Source organism: Falco rusticolus, chromosome 5 (genome assembly GCF_015220075.1).
Source record: "Falco rusticolus isolate bFalRus1 chromosome 5, bFalRus1.pri, whole genome shotgun sequence".
Taxonomy (NCBI): Eukaryota; Metazoa; Chordata; class Aves; order Falconiformes; family Falconidae; genus Falco; species Falco rusticolus.
Window position 1 is genome coordinate 34,532,305 of NC_051191.1, and position 20,884 is coordinate 34,553,188.

The window sequence follows — 20,884 nt, forward strand, 5'->3', positions numbered from 1 at the left end:
AAAGTATCTGAGGTAGACACTGAGAGGGAGAAAATGGCAGCAGATTGCTTGCCCCTCCTCTGCTGGGATAACACAGACCCATCCCTTAATGCCAGTTGGATGTCTGGAGTAGGAGGGTCAACACGATCAACGTGTTGGACACAAAAAAGTAAACCCTGTAACTTAAAAGCATTAAGAAATGCATTCATTTCCACCTCTTAAAAGTAGGTCTGTGAAGTGGTTTTATGCTCACTTCCCCTTTCTCTTCAAATGACAGATTTTGCTGCATTATCTATTTGCTTTTGAGGTGTAGGAGAAGACTAACAGAACCATAGGAAAGTACAGAGATGCAGTAACAGTTTGGAGACTCAGTGATAACACCTGGTAGTGCTTCCCCAATGCTCTGGTTAATATTTACCTGTGGTATAGGAACTATTTAAATAATTGTCGATGCCTTGGTCACAATTTTTGCTTTCGGTAGCAGAGCACGTTGTATCTGGCATGGTTTGAGAAGTTTTCTGAAGACACAGGGACAACTTTTACATCGAGGTCAAACTTTTAGAAAGGCTTCTTCTGCAGTGCTTGCTTTTATCTCAGCTTGTTGAAAATGGCGGGTGTAAGTGGCTGCATGAAGTACTCCATGTTCATCTTCAACTTCCTATTTTGGGTAAGTTGGTGTTTAAATTGTTATTAGTGATGCATGAAATGTGTTCAACATTATCTGAATGCTGTAGCTGCTGTTGTTGAAGGAACTGTAAAGAAAATAGAACATAAGTGGAACCAGGGTACGATTCTAAATCAATGAGGGGAGAATATGCCTAACTTTTGCCATTCCCTTTGTCTTTTTCCTTCAAAATAGCTTTCCCTCCCCACATTCAAAAGTAGACCAGCCATGTGCCTGTCTCCCTACCCATATTGTGCCACTCATATGAAGGGACATAACTCATTTCAGTCAGAAGATAACAGATTCTTCACTTACAATGCATTGTTCTCTTGCTTTTATTGTGTGCTGCTTGCATCCAAATGACATAGTCCTGAAAATGTAGTTGCAACAGAAGATACGGAAAACTCACTTGCATTTTTAACCTCCTAATTGATAAATGGTTTTCATATCCTTCTTTGTGGTTCTTTGCTTTATGTTCAGTGTCATAATTAGTTTCTGATGGTGGACAGTAAACATTTGTAAAATGGTATGGGCTGACAGCACTGCCCATAGCTGTGTCAAGGCAGATACAGCACAGGGCAGCAGGCAGGTTTCTAGGTGTTGTTTGAACCGTATTTGTCTATTTATAACATCTTAGCTGGTTTGTAAGAATTTCAGGTCCTGGAAGGTCTGGAAAGGTTTGAGTTAAAGAACATTTCTCTCATGGTTCAAACCCATTGTCCGCTTTCCTGACAGAAATGTGTCAGGTTCACCAGAGGTTCACTGAAACCAGACGCGGAACTGCTAGCCGCATTATGGGCTTTGCCTCAAGGGATTTTTTTCAAGTGAAAAGGTGACACCATTCAAAAGGGACCACAGACAGTGGCCTTGGAAAATTTGTGGCTAGCCAAAATGAGAAGAATTAGCAAAATCCTTTGAATTTCTTTGTGAACCTCACAAAGAAATTCCTAACAGGCCAGTGATGGTTTGGACTGCCTTCCCCTTCTTCTTCCTCCACCTCCATCAAGGCAGACTGAAGATATTTGACATCTGGGTTGAAGTTTTTGTGCAACGATGCTTAAAAGAGTCCATAAGTTTCTGACTTGGAATTACTGCCCCTCAGGAAGTTTTTCCTGTTCACATTCATCTGTATATACTGAAAGCTAAAACACAGGCAAACATCTCAGACTAGCATTAGAAAAGCTCCAAACTGCTTCTGGAACGAACATGCGAATAATGCCCCATATCAAAGCCTCCAGTGGCACCATGGGTTTCCTAGGAAAAAAACTCAGGATGCAATCCTGGGGGAGTCTTGAAAGCTCAGGAAACAAACAGGCATGGAACAAACTTCCCAAACATATCTTTATGCCAACAGTAGGAAAAGGCATACTCTATTCTGGGGAAGAAAATGCTGAGAGCATTTGCTGTGCATGTGACAGCCTGGATGGGATAGAGGGGGACAGGATTGCAGCTACAGTTACTTATTTTGAAGGAAAGGGTTTAGCACTACCAAGACAGGGAAGAACAGACGTGGTGCAAACAGGAATATGGGCCGATGGAGTACAATGAAGCTGAATTCTTTGATTCACATTCCTCTCTAATTCCTGGAAATCATTAAATTGCTGTAGTAAAGTACAGGCAACAGTGATGTCTTTTCAGCCACCGATCCCACAGCTGCTTTCCCTGGTGCACGCGGCAGCTGGCAAGTAGAAAATTAAACCGATAGTGGGAAATGAAGGTGACTTTAACCTTAACTAGGTAAGGGCAATGGTTGTATATTTACCTGACATCCTTTCATTTTAAGCCCTTTGCAGTCTCTCTGGGAGTTTCCCCTCTTAGGGGGCTCAGGAATGGGCTTTCCAGCCTTCTGATGCCTTTTTCTAAGCAGCTCTTACAACATAGCTGTTGTATATAGTCTAAGCCAGCTCTGCAGAGAGGCTTTGTCTTCACTATGGGATTTGTGCCCCCTGGGAATCCACAGACCCATAGTGTGTCCATAGAGTTTTGCATTCTTCCAGTTTGGTGAAAGCAAGCTAAATGTGGGCTTTTGAAGACCTATACTTTGGAGCTGGGTGCTTATATGGACCTTTTTATAGCCCTTGAATTAATCCTTAAATCAGTTTTGTGCATTAAACCTGATATGTAGGTCAGATTTTTCCTCTTTCCCTTCTTCAGAGTTTGCAGGACACCCAGTCTCACCTGCTGCCCTCATTTTGTCAGCTTCTGCTACATCTTGCAAAATTGTAGAATTACCACCTTTTTTTTTCACTAAATATTAGTGTTGATCCTAGTTTGAGGTGACCTGATTAGTCACAGAGCGATCTTTTATCAGTTGTTGATACCAGAGTTGCAATCCCATCTACAACCGAAGTGGCTCTTCCCCATACCTGACATCTGAACATCTCAGTCCCTGAAAGCAGCAACAGAAGCATAGATGGTATGCTGAGCCATCAACTGCATTCCCTGTAGGACCTTCCTAGCACTGTTAATTTCAAGTATCTCAAGGAAGTATTTCAGTCAAATGTTTTCCTTAACAGGAGCAACTTTGTAGACAGCTCCTTCTGATACCTGTTAACTGGTTGCTTAGAAAGTGTGTGCCAGTGGAGGGAATTCCCCATAGGTTTGGTATTCCTGTGTCTGAGAAATGTAGTCTTGATATACTGCGGGTGACAGCAGGCTCATCTGAGGTGATATTAATTTAACTAGGATGTATTTCTTCATCACACCAAGACTGAAGAGCTCAAGAACAGAAGCACCGATTGAATTTGAGGGACAACAGTCTCGTTCCTGGTCAGCTTGTGAGACTGTGATGAGGTCACTAATGCTTGGTCAAGGATTGAGGCAAAAGTACAATAGCCATCTGCTTTTGGGAAAATGGGTGAGGATCTTTTCAAAGCAGCTCTTTCTATTCCATTGGAAAATACTGGCTCATTAAAAATGAAACTTCCTGAAATTAAAGTTTCTTTAGTCAAAACTTTAAGAAAATTTAATAATTAGCATGGAGTATTCCAGGAAACTTGAGATGTTCAACTTGGACTCTTTAGGAACGGACCATTGTGATTTGTTACTTGAAAACTTTTCTTGATGTGTTCTTGTACACTTCGTATATTATGAAAATAAACAGAAACAAAACATTAAGATTTTAATGACATGGCTCTTTTCTTATCAGCCTAGACCAACTCTATTTTTATCATAAAAATATATACACCTTACTAAAAATTTTAATTTATAAATGATGTTTCTTTTTTGAATGGAGGAAATACTGTAGCATTCCCGTCTGATTGATAAGTTCCTGTACATTCAGCTATATTTACCTCTACTACCATGCTGTATTTTTATGGGAGGTCCTATGTAACAAATAAGGCAGTGAGCCAAACTCTGTATTTGTAGCAATAGCTGCTTCAGTGGAAATTTTCACATTAGTGAGCCCATGTTGTCTGGTGTGTAGCCACATGGCTCACATAGTGCTGCTGAACAATACCCAAATAGAGTCATATGATACCATCAGTTTCTAGGCAGATTCAGTGGGATTCAGAAGGTTTCAGTGGAGAGTTCTAGTTAAATTTGATAACATGATATAGCTGTCATCGATTGTACAGCTTTCCTTTTCATGTTTAAAATGTACTTATAGGAGCTTTACTTAAAGCAGGAAAATGTGTGGTACTCATGTCTGAGTGCTGGCTCTGTTCCATATTAAATAATCTGCTAAAGTCGTTATGGTCTTTGATGCTAAATATTATATGAAACCTTTTGCGGGGAAAGTATTTTTTAAGAAAAACTATCTAAAACCTCTAAAAATAGCTCTTTTAATTTTAAAAGTTTAGGTACAATCCTAATCTTCATGGGAAGCTTATAACAACATTTCAGTGCCATTTATGACTTGGGTGTTAATGACATACAAGAAGATAATTCCAAATCTGACTAGTCTCTGGTCCCCAGTGATGTCTCTTTCCTACCAGTCATCTCAATAGGCACAATCCTTACACCTGACTAGCCTCTTAATTACCTGTCTCCAGCACTTAATAAAGAGAAAATCTGTGTAATTATCATCACAGACAAGGTTAGGAATAGAGTGACTGGTGCATAGTGGAATGATACCTCGATGATCAATGAAACAGGAGCACAACTAGTGATTAGGGAACATGTTTGGACCTGGGATTCATCTACCCTGACTTCAGCATCTTAAAGCAAGTCGTCCCAGTCTAACTTGCACACATACATGACTGAGTATGGTTGTTTTCTGTAAAAATGTAATGGAAATAATAACTATAGTAATTTTATAGGAGGAATATTCTAAGGAGTAGAGATCACCAAATATTGTTGCAATAGAAACAGTAGACTTTATTTAGAACTTTTCCTGATAATAAGACTTAGAGAATAAGTCTGAATAATTCTAGAAACAATATTTATGCAAACATCCCTTATCAAATCTCATGTGTTTCCATTATACAGGAAACAATGTTCTTAACAGCCATGTTATATACATACAATAGCAATTTATATTCCTCTCTCATTTGACAGAATTTCTGTGTGCATCCCAACCACATGTATAAATCATCAAGGTTATACAGAGTCCTCTGAGGTAGAAACATCAGGGATTTGGTGCATAACTGAAGATTTAACTACTTTTATGAAGTTTCCTGGATATGAATCAATATTCTATTCTCCAGCAATTCATGTTTCTTTCACTTTGCCAGCCAAATGATTTCAGAATTTTGGCCAGCATCTGGTACGATTTGGATGCTGAACATTCATCTAAAATTGCTAATCTTTCTAAATACTCTTTATTTTCTCCTGCAGGTGTGTGGTTTGGTTATTTTGGGAGTTTCTGTATGGATACGTGTTAGCAAAGATGCTCAGCAGGTAAATGTAGCATTCATATGAGAACCATGTAAAATGTGGAAGCTACTATATATACTTTCATTTCTCATTCTCATTTCCCCAAATTTGTTATGTTTTTGTTGAGGTGGTTTGTGTGGGTAAAGATCAATGCATATTAAACAAGATGGTGCAGGTAGTCAGATAAAGTGATTGACGTAAGCACAGACATGTGACTACAAGAAATGTCTTCTAGTGTTATTAATGTAGGTTCTTGCAGATGCACACAGATTTCTGTTGGAAAACATGTCTCTCTCTCTCTCCTCTAATGAAAAATAATGATGGGTTTTTTATTGATTTCAGTGTTACAGAGAATAATGAGGAGCCATGCAACTTAGACTTTTTAATGTATTTCCCTATTAGAATACTATAGCCATATATATCTATATATCTATAACTAGGGTTACTTCCATATATTTCTAGGGAATATTTTTACCTTTCTCAGTATCTTCAATAGCACAATTCTTATTTCCCCAGTAACTTTGAAAGGGAACAAGGATTTTTCTCTTCTATTTTGAGTGGCTCCTTAAAAACACCTTATCCTTTTCCCCTCAAATTTATACAGAAAGACCCAAAAATCTTTTTTTTTTTTTTCAGATTAAAATATCCTAACAGCCCTCCTGGAGGAGAAAAGGGGAAAGTCCCCAAGTTCTGCTCCTGGATTTTATCTGGGTTATTAGATAACTTCAGAATTTATGACTTTCCTTTCCTGCAAAGCTAGGGAAAATACAATTTCAAGGGCCCCTTGATCTTGCAGACGTGCAGCAGAGGCTGGTCCTGTTGGTGCAAGGGCCCTTTGGCCCTGTGGGCCTTTTGCCAAGCATGCTCCCAGTGGCACTGGCCTCTGACTTGCAGCATGTTTTCCACCACCACTGAGTGAAGCTGATTTCACAGCTCATAGATGCTCCCCTGAAAGGCACTGTGCCATCTTTGTCTATTGGTGCTTTGCTGTACCAACAGGAAGAAGAGTAAACTCCAAGGTTTAAACAGTATATTTCTTGTGAATTTGGGCCATAGAAACCTAAATAAATGTGAAAATTTAATTTGCACATTTCTATTTCCAAAAAGGCTTTCTGGCCATGGAAATTAAAAAATGGCCAGGTGTGGCATGGAAACATTTTTCTTCAGCTTTCAGATTAAGCCTTTAGTATAGATTAAGTTGCAAATCTTCAGATCACTCTGCTGCTGCTTTACCGCAGTTCGTTGGTTAAGAACAATAATTTTTAGGTCAGTATTCTCCCATTGGGAAATAAAATGATGGTGGAGATAAGAGAATAGCTTTATATATTTCCTGCCATTTGGCTGATGACACTGTTGCCCTTAGCCAGTTCCAGATGCCCTATGTCTGGCAGAGGAAGGATGCAACAGAATTCAGTTCACGATGACATTGTGTCACAGGGTAAATTAGGTCATGGTGGAGAGCTCTGCCGTTCTCTGCTGTGGAAGAGGAAGAATTACAACTTTCACTCCTCAATCAACATTTTACAAGAAGCTAAAATTGCCATACTTGCTGGTTGACCATCTCTAGTATGATGGCTCAGATGGTACAAAGGAGTTTGGAAAACCATAACCACTATTATACTTTCTTATTTTTGGGGAGATTTCCTATTCAGAAAAGCATACTTCAGTGTGTTCCAAACTGGTTTTCTTACATGACACTTAGTACTCCCCAAAACCTGTGAATTAAGAGTAGAGACCAAAACTGAAAGTTTTTTCTCACATTTTTGCCTCTAGACAGGCAAAGTTCCCATTCAAATCTAATGTATGTTTTGCTTGAGTAATAATTGAACAGACCATAAGGATTTGGCTGTAGATGAATAGAGCTTTCTAAGAATAAATAACAGGAGGTTCAGTCCAGCTTGGAAGGGGAAAGAACAACACATTCTTCAAATTATACTTGTCTATATACCTTTGCAATTTCCATCAGAAGATAAATGTGACAACTTCCAGACATTTTTGCTAATCTTGGCACCAGCCACACTGGAAAATATTCTTTGAACATTTTTCCCTATTTTGGCCTTTGGCCTTAGGCAGTCCTATGGGAACTGAATAATTTGATATTTAATAATATTGAGGTATATGAATTGTTTTGTTGAATGTCCCACACATCAAAATACAGTCCGCATCTATGAGGGTATTATTAGAGATCATGCCTAAAAAAAAAAAAAAAAAAAGAAAAAAAAAAGCTGCTTTGGAAAATACATCTATTTCTCTAGTATATCCAGCATCACTCTGAGAAGTGTTCTCTCAGGAACTGCCACAGAGTATGTTTCTGGCCTTCTAATGACAAACAGAGGTTTTGTTTCTTTAACATTTGGTTAATGTAGGGGAGATTTCAAGACAATCAATTTTGCTACTTCCAGTAAAAAGCAAAGATTCATCGACTGAAAACTAAATGAAAGCCACTTTAAAGATGAAATCTTTATTTACTCTGCAAAGTTGACTTTAATCTTCTGCAGAACCAAAGACTGTGAAAATCCAAGTTCTACAGAGCTCCCCAACAAAACATTTAAGAAAGGAGCATTAGAGACTTGCCTATTTATGGATCAGAATTTCTCTGTGGTTGATAATCAATATATTTATCAGTTATAAAGTAATTATCTTGTTTTGAGTAATACAGAAGTTTTTAGGAGGAGCTTCCTGAAAGATTTTTTTCCCTCTCTTTTCAGGAGCTGGATATAGACGCCAGCCTGTTTGCAGGGGTTGATCTGCTGATAGCTGTGGGCTCCATCATTACGGTCCTTGGTTTTCTGGGGTGCTGCGGTGCCATAAAGGAGAGCCGGTGCATGCTGCTGTTGGTAGGAAAGAAAAACATTTGGCTACCTTTAACAGGCCACAGTTACGTTTGATGGATAAAGTCCTTGCAAGTGGTATCAAATGAAGATGGGGACCTTTTCTATTAATCAAACGCTTGATTATGATCATGTGTTCTCATTACTTACCTTGTGCTTGAGCCGCTTCTGAATTCTAGTGCAGAAAAACTGATGGGTGGTCTCATCAAGATGACAGGATCCAGAGGGCTTCAAGCATGTCACTAGTTTTTTGGGCATCCAGGCATCACTGAAGTTCCCTTCACCAGTTCTCCCCCACTACCCATCCCATTTAATTTTGTAAATTTCCAGTTGCTCCCTTTGCTGGTCTTCCTAGAACGTACGTACTGCCTATACTCCTGCCCAACACCTCTCGCCTATGCACTGCCCATCATGCCACTACTCTGGTGTGCACCTTGTTTTGATCACCAGCTGAACACACTCTGTCTTGAGCACACCCTTTTTTCATCATCAAAGACAAAATTAACTGGAGCAGCTCTGACTGGAACTTCAGTTCATTCTACCTACACGGTTATTCAAGCACATGAAAGTTTAGCATTCACTAGAAGAAATTGTCTCATCTTGGCAAAAAGCGCTATGGTTTTCTCCCCCTTTTGTTTTCTTTCTAGTTTTTTATTGGACTGCTTCTGATCCTGATCCTTCAGATCACAGGAGGTGTTTTAGGAGCAGTGTATAGATCTCAGGTAGGGTATTATTCTGCATTGTCATTGATGTCTTCCCAGAGTTTTGTTTCTACCCTGAAAACTCATAAAATATTTGAACTTGCAGATTGAAACATCCCTTAACAAGACTCTCCTTGAGAAGGTGAATGAATTGCAAAGCTCTACAGGAGAAGCTAAAGTGTTTCAAGAGAAGTTCCAGAAGTTTGAGAGAATGGTAATTAAAATCTAACAGAGGGCAGGGGTTGTTGCTATCTGTTCTACCTCTAGCATTTGGCTGTGCTTAATTTTATGGCTACTCCACCATATATTTGAATTTTATTCCCTGGGGATGGGGAAGAGTCTGACTTAAATGCAAGTTAAAACACTACACAGGGGGCTTCTGCTCTCTTGATACAGCATGGACTTTCTGTGCTGATTTCTTTGTGCAATAGTGTTTATAAGAGCAATGGAGCAAAGACACACAACATGCAAGCGAGACTGACAGCTAAGCTGTTTCATGGGAGGGCTGCCTGCTTCTTTGTTACAGCTTTCCATTGTGAAGGGATATTGTTCCTTCGTTGCACCCCAGCTAAGAGCTATCCAGTACTTTTAAGGCAAGATTACATCAAGGATAAGGAAAACTTCAGGAGCGTATTTCATTTGGAATATCCTATTGCTACGCAGTCTTTAAATGCCACACTTTATCGTGTAAAAAGGAGGAAGAAAATACGTTGAAAGGGAAGTTTGTTTTCACTGTGCTTATACTTATTCTGGCTTCCTCCACCTGCAGGACCCCAAAAGGTGGACACTTAGTGCCAGATTGCTCCTGGGTATCACATAGAGAATACCCTTGAATCTCACTATATCATTGATGGTGCAGACCCTTGCCCCTCCAACTAGTACCTGTCTATACGCTGGCATAGTTCTTGCTGTTATTTTTTGCTTTAGTCCCTAATAGGTGATGGCTTTGAATGGGTAGGCTTGAACAATTCCTATTTTTTTAAAGGCTGCTGCTATGAAAGAAAAGAAAGCAAGAAACAATATTTGGGTGGCTTATATTACTTCCACTTCCACTTCCCCATTCTACCTCCAGCTTTGTCCTCTGCTTCTGAGCCAGTTTATTTATTCTGATAGAATGAACAGTCCCCTGGAGATATGATTGAAGGGTGAGCAAAATGAAAAATCCCATAATTACTGTATTAATTTTTAAATAGACCAGGATTGTTTTATGATGTCCCACGGCTTTTGCTTTTATACAAAATTATGTGAACATTTCCAGCTGGTTTTTGAAAGGGGGAAAACCTCAAGCCCAAGTCTGCACCTCTGAGGTTTAGTGGCTTGAATAAAGTGGAACATGAAGTGAAACTGCACCTGGTTTAGGTTTCACAAACCCCGAATGGAGCCCTGGCCTCCTCAGTCCATTTCTAATTTAAAGGGCTAACCATCATTCAAAGTGGTTATTTTTCTAGATTTCAGAGTTTTATGTGCCTGAATTTTACATTTTCAGCCTGGCTTTTCAGGATGTGAGATGTGGATGTTACTCAGCTGTTACTTACCTTCTGCAAATATAACCTGCAGAAAGAAGACTTGATTCTCAAAAAATACTATGCCCGGTGTTGCTCCATGTTCTACTTCCATTGACAATTACTAGCTTTATAGTATGTTAATGTTTTCTCAGCAGTGTATGCTGAAAATCTTGTCTTTTTTCCTCTCTTTTTTTAAACTTGTGCACTTATATTTTTATAAATGGTGTGGAAATGTAAAGGGCGTTTGAGACATACTGATTTGGGACATGGGAAAAGATAAAAGGAAATTTCTCCTTCATTGTTACTCTCCGCTCCTTTGCCTACTCTCCTTGAACTGCAAATCACCACCTTTTTTCCTCATCTCCCCATTTCCTCCTTTCTTGCAGAACCATTGCTGCGGTTTGCTGAATGGACCTGCAGACTGGGGAAACAATTTTCAGGCTCTTGGTGGCAATAAAATCTGTGAATGTGAACCAGAGGACAGAGAATCAGACCTCTGCACCTACTTTAAAGGCAAATACATTTTTAAAAAGGTGAGAAAAATACAATATTCCACTCTTCTTTCCAACAAGAGGTTTTAACCCAAGGTTGTCTTTGGTGACTGGCATAGTCAGCAGTTCTGTACCTTTCTAAAAAGGCAAAGTTTTGCCTTCTCTTTATTAGTGAGAATTGCCCCTGTGCCATCTGTTATGCAAGTCCTGTGCGTACATGAAATAATAAACTGCTGGTTCCTCTCCCTGGGATGTCTCTATTTCAGCTGTGCAGTGCAGTCCCCTTAAAACCTCAGCAGTCAGCATGGTTACTATGGGTGAAAACTATTATGGCTTTGGGGTCAGGGTATGCTTTTGGGTCAGAATAGCATGTCAGCTACCCTTTGACTCTCCTTCCTCCCTCAGAAGGTTGTGTTCCCACCCAGGCTCATTCTGGTGGTAGACATGTTGATTCAGAGGCTTTCAAACGGCTAAGGGATGTTGAAAAATGAACACATTAAATGCAAGACCTTTGGGGTTTTACAGTCCTTTAATAAAAAACCACACACTCATTTTGCAGGATCTGCTGGAAGAAAACCTTACATGTAGTAGGCTTCATGGCAGCATACTCAGTGTGTAATTTCCTACAACTACAGCTTTTTGAAAAGCTTGTGGCAGTTAATATAATAATAAGGTAAAAATGTCTGGTGACAGACAACAAGCAAGCATACTCAAAAATTGGTAGGTGGGCAGCAGAGATCTAATTTCAAAATTTATCTGTCTCCTTATGTGGAAATTTGGACTCCATGCATACAAAGAAAAATATGAAAAAAAGCGGAAAACTTTCAGACAATAACTGCATTTTTAGAATGGTAGTAGTACAAAGTTTGCCAATCTGCACCTAGCACAAAGCAGATTTTAGCAAATGTCCATTCTGGTCGTATACTTTTCTAAGTACAAAGCTCCTTAGCCACGTCCTGTCTGAACACTAATTCCCCCCCTGTGTAGTCCCACAGAAGCAAATACCATTTTAAAGCAAGGGAACAGTCTGGTTAAGTAGAGGATGCCAGAACCCAATCTGGAAAAAAGATGTATTCAAAGAGTCTGTTTTGGCCACATTTTAATGTCTTTTTGGCCTCAGGCAAACCCTCAAAGGACAAATGAGAAGCCATCAGCAAAATTACTGCAGGTGCAAGATGTCGCTCACATGAACACACAGATTTCACGGTGATGTTAGACATTAGTACAGACATTCAACTCTTGTGATCCAGGACAAAGGATTTGAAATTCAGTGCAGTTCTGAGTCACCTTAAATGACAGGATTTTTAGAAGGACTAGAAAGAGAAGACCCATGTGTTTATTGTGAGGGAGGAAATATGGTGAAAGAGTATAACTAGATTTGGGGGGAAGGCAGTTGTAGTGTTGGAACACTACTGTAATTTTGATGGATTTAAGCCATACTTGGCTTTCCCTACAGTTTGCAGGAGTATCGTCAACGCCTGGAGAAGATGTAGTCATTATAAGAACAGATGTATGTGTTTAGCAAAAATGAGAGTAGCTCTGCATAGAACTTCAGATATGATCACTCTCCTCCTCCTCAGCCCCAGCCCAAGACCACCAAACATCGGTCACAAATAATTTTTAAGCTGGGTTGTGTATCCAAATACTGTTAGTTGAGCCCAATTCTAATAATAAACTTTGAAGTTTCAAATCCAAAGATCAGATTAGTGGAAAACTGAAGTTCTCATTCAGATCTGGTCATTGGTGCATTGGCTCTTTCCTAGCAGCGAATGGTTATCAAGTGAAAGTAAGAATAAATGCTTCTTTCCTTGTCAGCTGAAAATCATGCAAATGTTAGGCCTTACAACTGTATGTCTTCATTTGGAATTGTACTCTTTTGTCGTTGGCTACTAAATTTGTCTTCGTATTTGGGAAGGCAAAGACTAGATATCTTTCTCAGAGCACAAGGTACACGTAGCTGTGTTCTGTGTTTGTTAGCAACAAGCCAGGGTAAATTCAAATAGCCTTTCTTTAACAGAGAGAGAGAGAGAGAGCATGAGAGGAATTATTTTAGAAGATGCATTCCTAATAACCTTAGGATAATATTGCTTACCTATAATTAATCATTTTGTCTTATTTTTCAGCCTTGTGGAGATGTGATTATTGAATTCCTTGAAGACCATCTGCTCATAATTACGGGGATTGCCTTTGGACTGGCTGTTATTGAGGTACCAGTATACAACATTACAATATTTAGTAGCTGACAAGCAATATGTTCTACTTAGAAATACACTGGGAATAGGATTAAAACACCTGGCATGCTCAATTAATAGACAGGGGAAAACCACCTCTCACCTCAGTTATAATTTTACTGTTATTTCATATAAATGGTATACAGCTGGCAAAGCTGCAATCTTCAGGTGGGATCAGACCACCCTGCTGCCTGTATAAGTATATCACATGGGACTTTTTCTGCAAAGATTTGACTGTCCTGGAGCCAGGCTGTGCCTTCACAGCAAGCCCTGTGGACAGAGGGGTGTGTGGATACCCAGCCCCAGGCAGACACAAGGCAGAATAGCTGATCTTTTCCTCCTCTTTTCCTTCTCTGCTTGGGGAAAAAGTCATCTCATAAGAAAACTTCACCCCTAAACTGCATATTCTTATGGTACAAATTATATACAAATAATTATGGTACAAAATTATTATTCTGTGGCATAATTTTTCCATCAAGATGGTGCATGAATGTACCTGAGTGCACACTTGTGATGCTCCATATTTTTCTGTGTGTAGAAAAAACAGAGCATGTGAGCTCTTTATTTTAATTGCTTCATCATACACTGAAGAATAACACACAAAATTTTCTCTCAAGTGAGGAGGAAAACCAGTGAGGTTATCTAGTCAACTAGTTGACAAATGATAGGCTTCATTTAGGAGAAAATGACAAAGAAACAGGGGATTTCATCATGCTGATTTCTTTGGTCATTTTCTTTCTTTTCACTATTCCTCTGTGGTTTCCCTCCTCCCCCACCCCCCGCCAATGGATGTTTGAGGGAAAAGCAGAAATGACGAAGATTGCTGTGCAAAGTTCAGTCTGTTATTCCAAGTAAAAACTTCTTAACATCATTGGCAGAGGATTGCTCCTCGTGGTAGAAGAGTGGGCAAGAGACCTAACTCAAAAATACATTTCCAGGAAAATAGTAGTAAGTGGGGAAGAGTTAGGCAGCTGCAGCACTGGGAGAGGACAGGCCATTAACTTCTTACTTGGCACAGCCTTCTTCTTATTTAAGGTGCTGTATGTGGGGGTTCAGGTCTCTCACCTATATGTAGACATTGGTGGGGAAATAGGTGAAATACACCAATATTAAAAGGCCTCTAAAAATGTAATAGAAATGTAAAATTGCATCTGTATCCTGAAGGTAAGTTATAAGTCACTTTGCTCTAGTTACTGCAGTTACACGAATTGTGGCCTTTAGTTCATTAGCCACCATTCTTCCCTGTTCTCCAGCTGGCATTTTCTGTGGTGGTTACCTCTCCCAGTCATAAAAGGATTAGAAAACAACATGAATACACAGTATGAGCCTCAGCTGGTACAAATTGTCAGCTGGCAATTTACACTTGATAAATATTTAGCCTTTCCAAAGATACTAAAATCAAATAATTGCATATCAAAAGCAAAGTGCTCAACCATCTCTGCTCTGGAAAACCTCGGATTAAATGAAGTGGACAAAGAAAAATGGTCTTCCACAGCATTCCCCCATGTGCCTGCTCCCCTATGCCACTTGTGGGCTGTTAATGGTTTCACCTTGCTGTATTATGGGAAAGTATACTGAGAAGAAGGGCCCAGTTTCACTTGGGCACAAGTGAAAATGTGGGCCTGGTATGTCAGGGAAGCCCTGTTGGCTTATTCCAGCTGTGAGTCCACCCCCTTGTCTTAGCTGTAGCCCTGTGTCCTGTATGCTCTCCATTGTCTCTTCCTTAAATAAATGAATCATGCTGGTGTTCATGGCTTCCTAAGCATCAACTGGACAGTTTCCACTTTTGTGAAACACCTTCAGAGACTGGTGAATTTTAAATCCAGAAGGAAGCTTTCTGATCTTCTGATCTTGCCAGCTGTCTCTCACAGGCTGTGGAATTTCACCCAGTAATTCTCATTACAGAAGGTGACCCTACTGAATTTTATATTTCAAGCAACAGCTTCTTTAGAGGACTCAGTGTTTCTATCCCAAAATGTAACTGATTTGTTACATTACATAAGATTTGTTGCATGATCATTTGCTAATCAGTATGGTGGGGTATGTGTATAGATGTGTGCTTGCATACATATACACATGTATGCCTTTACACATAAGAATGACAGCGGAAAAGAAGGGAGATTTCAAAGAGAAACAACCCTTAGAATACACAATGAAATCAGAAAGTTCCTCCAAATTTTTTAGAAAATAAAATATTGAATATTTGTCTGAATTTCTTGAACTTCTCAGTGTTTGCTGCTCCATTTCAGCTAACAATTGCATTTTAAACCTCCAGAGTTATAGGGTTCCCTGTCCACAGAGGCAATCCATCTTCTAAACAAATTGAAGTTTTCCATCATGTCTGCAGTCTTACCTGTGGTACATACTGATTTCATTAAAATGGCTATAATCTAGAGTCATGTTCTTTAAGAATTACAATGGAAAAAATCTTCTGTAAGCAGATTTAGCCTGCATGTAAATCCAAGACATTTGCAAACAAAATGTTCCCACTGTGTATCAGTTGTATCTTGGGATTTCCAGGACTGCCAAGTAATACCAGAAATGTCTTTGTTTTACAGATTCTTGGTTTGGGGTTTTCTATGAGCCTGTACTGCCAGATCCAGAGAAAATGAAACTATGGAAGTGTCAGAACGATGTCACCAGCCAAATCAAAACCTTTGTAGATAGAAGGGTATTTGGCTTGGCATATTCAGATAAATATATGCATGTCCTATGCAGCTGTTCTGATGAAAGCGGCAGCTCTTGTGCACATGGACGCTTCATAATTTACAAAAGGACCTCCTTATACTTTGTAAGGTTTAATTATGTGAATATGAATTTTTATTTGCAATAAACATCTTTCTTAGTGTTTCTGAGGAGTTTATTTCATCTGAAGACAGCATTTAAGTCATGTTGAGATCCCAAGTTCACCATGGGTGTTAACGCCACCCATAGCAAAGTCACCATCAACAGCTGTAAATGATCTTGCAGTGGCTGACTGGTCTGGAGAAGCACATGCCGCCGGGCAGCTTTGCTTGCAGGGCAGGGTATTTTCATTACGAGTGTCACAGGTCAATTTGACACTTAATATGGTATATATGGTCAGGGCTTTGTTACTTGTGAGAAGCACGGGGACTAACTCTCATCCAAATAGGAAAGCCGCATCTCCCTTCAGGGACATTTAAATGAATATCCTAGCAGCTGAGAGGGTCACTCTCAGGCCCAAATGATGCTTAGATTGCATGCGAGAGTTGTATTTAGTGGCACATGTTTTGCAAATAAGCATCGGTGTGAAATCCAAGCCCATGTGGAGGCAAGCTGCACACAGAAGTCATGTGGGTGAGACTTCACCCGGCGTAGGATGAGCAGCGGGCTTGCCAGCAGCGGCTGGACAACAGAGGGCACGGATGGTAACTCAGCAGCAGCAATACAAAGCATATCTGCCTTTGGATCGACCAGCGCTTGCAAGTTTTGGAGTCCTGAGGCACTGACAGCCCTGCCTGTCCCTGACCTGTCCCAACCCAGGTCCCTGGGGCTCTCCCCACCCTGCCTACAGCCTGGGACCCCACGTCAGCCCCCTGGGGCTGTCAGCCCCTGCCCCAGTGATACCGCAGCAGGGCCAGTCTCCAGGTCCCCACAGCCCTGCCCTGCTCAGCCATGGAGTCCCACAAAGCTGGGCCCACCCATGGGCTGGCCTCAGCCCATCCCCCGGGAGGTGCCCGATGCCAGGGGCTGGGTCTGCCCCAGTGCCCCCGTGGCTGCCCTGCCCATGGCTGGGGCGGTGCGAGGGTCCCCAGCTGCCAGGCCTGGCCCTGCCACCGCAGGGGAGCTCATGTGGTCATGGCCCCCAGGGAGCTGCTGGCCCAAGTGGCTCCCTGACAGAAAGTAGATAGCTTCAGGAGGCACATTTTTTAAAAGGTATTTAGATGTCTAACGATGCCCATAGGGATGTGCTGAGGTTCTCCACAGCCCGCCGACAGCCTCATTGCTGTGTGTTGGGGGCTAGCTGTTTTCACTAGTCCTGCTGGGCACCCATCTTCATCTCTAGGAGCAACTTTAAACACCTTCAGACAGCTGCTCTGAAAAGAAAACCACATACCATGCTCTTCTATCTTGAAATCCCTCAAGTGCCCACGACTGTTTCAAAGCACACCCAGGCTGCTCCCATCTTGACATAGCCATGTGACTGTGGCTTATAAATACATTACAAGCTTTTCCTGAGCAGAGGCCTTTGCCCATGCGTTACACTGACGGGGTTGGTTAGAGGTGAAATTCATCTGCAGCAACAACTTTCATTTAAAACACACCCAGAGGAAAAGTTTCTGCCCTGTCCCCACACCCTTTCCCTCAGACCCTTTCTCTCAGACCATCGAGCCAAGCAGTGAGAGCTGCTTTCAGAAATTCGTGTGTCTCCCAGGAAAGCCATTGAGCTACAGACAGTTCTGGCACTTGCTCTTCCCTCTGCTGAGCCTCAGAAACTGTGCCAGAAGAATTCAGACTTTGTTGGACCAAGGAAAAAGCATGACTCCATAACCCAGCCGTACTCACTGGACGGAGAAATGCTGGCTTCTGATTCCTCCACCTCCCCAGACTGTTTTTTGTCTTACATGTCTTACCCATGATTTGAAATCCTGGGAGCTGAGCCCAAAACACTCAGATCATGGGATGGCAGTGGGACATTTGGATTATTACTGCAGAAAAAAATTGGGAGTGGAAGGGCAAAATGCAGAGAGGATTGTATCTTCCTCTTCCTCCTTCCCATGGGAAGGAATGTTCTCATTTCTGAATGAAGGACCAGAGGGTGTCCCATAGAGAGGGGACTTAGAGCTGTGCATGCCTGATGGTTTTATATGAAGGGGAAGTTACTGCTCACCCTTGCTGCCAGAAGTAGCTAGCTTCAGGCAGCTGTAAATTTGAATATTACTTCTGTGTTTTTGTGATAAGCATTGACACGAGACTAGCACAGTGTACGCTTGGAGACCAGCCTGGTCCAGTATGTTACTCTGGGGGATACAGCTGTATAAAAGCAAGCTGTTAATACATCTAAATTTTGGTTGTCTTAGCCTGGTTTTGCATATAGCCTTCAAAATATCCTCCCCCTTCATCAAAATAATGATCTATGATACATTAGACTTTTTGTTAAAACTGTGGTGCCATTAAAATCAACAGCAAAATGTCTTCAGCAAGGAACTTAGACACAAGAGTTTCACTTGGAGCTAAGGTGAATAGTTCCTCTGTTTATTTTAGGCAATTTGTCTTTATTTCCTAAAGCTCTAAGGAAGAAAACTGAAGTACTATGATTATGTGCTACCATGACTTTTTCAATGGGATTAAACCAATGAAGTCAGTCAGAATATTACAACTTGTTGCAGAAGTGGGTTTGCCTCTAAAACACATCTATTGCCTTTGATGTTGCAAAACTTGTTTTACTCGTTCATTAGCCTCCTGAAGTTTTCTCCTCTGTTTTTTTTTTTCAAAGGAAACAGCAAAATACCAAGCACAAAACAAAGAGAAATCTGTCTGGATCGGATTCATCTGGCCATATGCAAAACTCTACAAAGCAGAAATTCATGTCATAGAATCACAGAATGGTTTAGGTTGGAAGGGACCTTTAAAGATCATTTAGTCCACATCCACTGCCATGTCTGAGCTAACCATTTGGACTCCCTTATAATCAATGAAGAGAAATAAGCACATCTAGGATTTGAGCCATCTCATTCTAAAACAGATGTCCAGCGAGGTTAGATGAGTCATTTGCATTGCAGATAGGTGAAGTTGGAGTGAATGAATCTCACCCTACAATACTGAACTTGTTAAAACCAATAGAAGCAGTGGTCAGCCAGGAAAGAGCATTAGCGTAATATTCCATGAAGCTGCATTGATTATTCATTGATTCATTGACCTTTTTGTTCAGCCACAATCCAGCCTGCGAGGAAATGAGCCCTACTTACTCTCTGGGCTGGTAGGATGAGAACTATCTGCTGTGCAGCGATGTCCCTCTCAGAGCCATGATGCTGTAACAGAGATCTCAGCACCAGTCCTTCATGGAGTTCTCTTGGTATTTTTATCAGAGAACATTTTGAGTTTGCAGTTGACTCAAAATAAAAATGGGACATTTTTCTGAGCCCACATACACTTTTTAATCATGATGTCTGGAATTGCTGAAATGAAATTTGACAATAAATCCTCGATAGAACAATAAAACCATAAGAGTTTTCTTTTGTGGGGTGTTGGGGAAGGTTGGTTTTGTTTTTTCACAACGATCTCATCCAAGGTTATGTACCTCTCAATGTTACCCAATAAAATCAAGCATACAGAGGAAAGACACATGGCCAAGACTTTAGTGCTTTGGAATAGCAAAGGGAGAAAAAGCATGTATCATTATAATCTTAAACAGTATAGAAGAGTGGTATGAAGAAAGACAACGTGTCCCTGCCTTTGCTAGGAGAGCAAATTCCCAACTTAAACCCAAGTCTTTTTAACACAAACCAGTCAAAGCCAAACAGCTATTTAGTGGCAACAGATAAGATATCGCACCTGGGTCAAACTGTCTCTGAAGAATGATTTGTTTCATCATTTAAGGGATTTCAGGGGAATGTGTTGTTCTCAGTAGGGATTGCATTTGGGGGGAAAATACAGCATGAGTAGAAAAAGAAAAAAAGTTATAGTTTATAGTAATATGAGTCAGTAAAGCAATGTCAGGAATGCCATAAACAACAAAGAGATTATTTATAAGTCCATTACTGGAAATAAAAAACAACAAAGAAAAAAAGAGAGGCATATAGACAAACAAAAATTGCATCTGATTTTGAAAAATGAAAGAAGAATGAAGCAAAACAGGACAGGTTAATTTGAAAGAAAAAAAGAATAAAGCTATCGAGCTTATCAAGATCTAAGGGTCTGCTGCACTCAGCTCAATGTGAGGGGAATTTGGCCCCAACCCACCTTTGTGTCCTGGCTGTCAGGCTGAAAGCCAATTCAACCTGTTCTTCATGCCATGCCAAATCTGCCCCAAATTTGGCTGGCTGTTAGGGCCCCTAAGGAACCTGTGTCACAGCTGAAGCTCATCAGAGCAGAGCTAGTAGCCAAAGGGTACCCTAAGAGACAGCTCTGCTAGTCGTACAGTCCCTGGGCATGCCTGGAGAATGAGCCTGAGGAGCTGGAACTGCTGGCTTTCCCTCCAGGAAGGACACTGGGGTGCTGCAGATCTGGCCCAAGTATGTTTAGAGACGTCATTAAGTGATGCAGCAGGGTTTATTTTTAAATTAAGATGGAGGATTATCAGTTTAAGTTCTGAAATAGGTTTAAAACCACAAAATTAAAAGCCAGTCCTTTGGCTGTGCTGTAAGACCTGTCCTAACTGCTTAGCCAAAGGTTTTCTGGCATGGGAGAAATTCAGCTGATTTAGGCTGGATTCAGCCCTCCTCAGCTGAGGGGATATTTGACTCTGGGTTGTTCGGGTCAGCCAGTCATAAAACAAATACCTAATGCTGCTCCAGACCAGAATCAAAACCTCCCCCTGCAAAGACTGAGGCTGGGGAAGCTGCCTGGACACAGCTCCTCCAGGAGGGAACCAGGCTGTGCCGTTCTAGGGAAACTTTACACTAGGACTTCATTCAGGGACCAAAGGGAGGCTTGGATCTCTTCTGGCTTTATCCATAGCAATTTGATTATTCTTGATAATT

The 20,884-nt window shown here is 40.8% G+C and overlaps 1 protein-coding gene across 1 annotated transcript; it reads left to right on the forward strand.

Moving 5' to 3' along the window:
- Positions 1–439: 439 nt before the first annotated feature.
- Positions 440–16,070, forward strand: TSPAN8 (tetraspanin 8). Its single transcript, XM_037389241.1, has 8 exons — positions 440–646; positions 5,423–5,485; positions 8,170–8,298; positions 8,940–9,014; positions 9,100–9,207; positions 10,885–11,031; positions 13,113–13,196; positions 15,779–16,070. The coding sequence occupies exons 1-8, from the start codon at positions 587–589 to the stop codon at positions 15,830–15,832; spliced, it is 720 nt and encodes a 239-aa protein (XP_037245138.1). The 5' UTR covers positions 440–586; the 3' UTR covers positions 15,833–16,070.
- Positions 16,071–20,884: the final 4,814 nt, after the last annotated feature.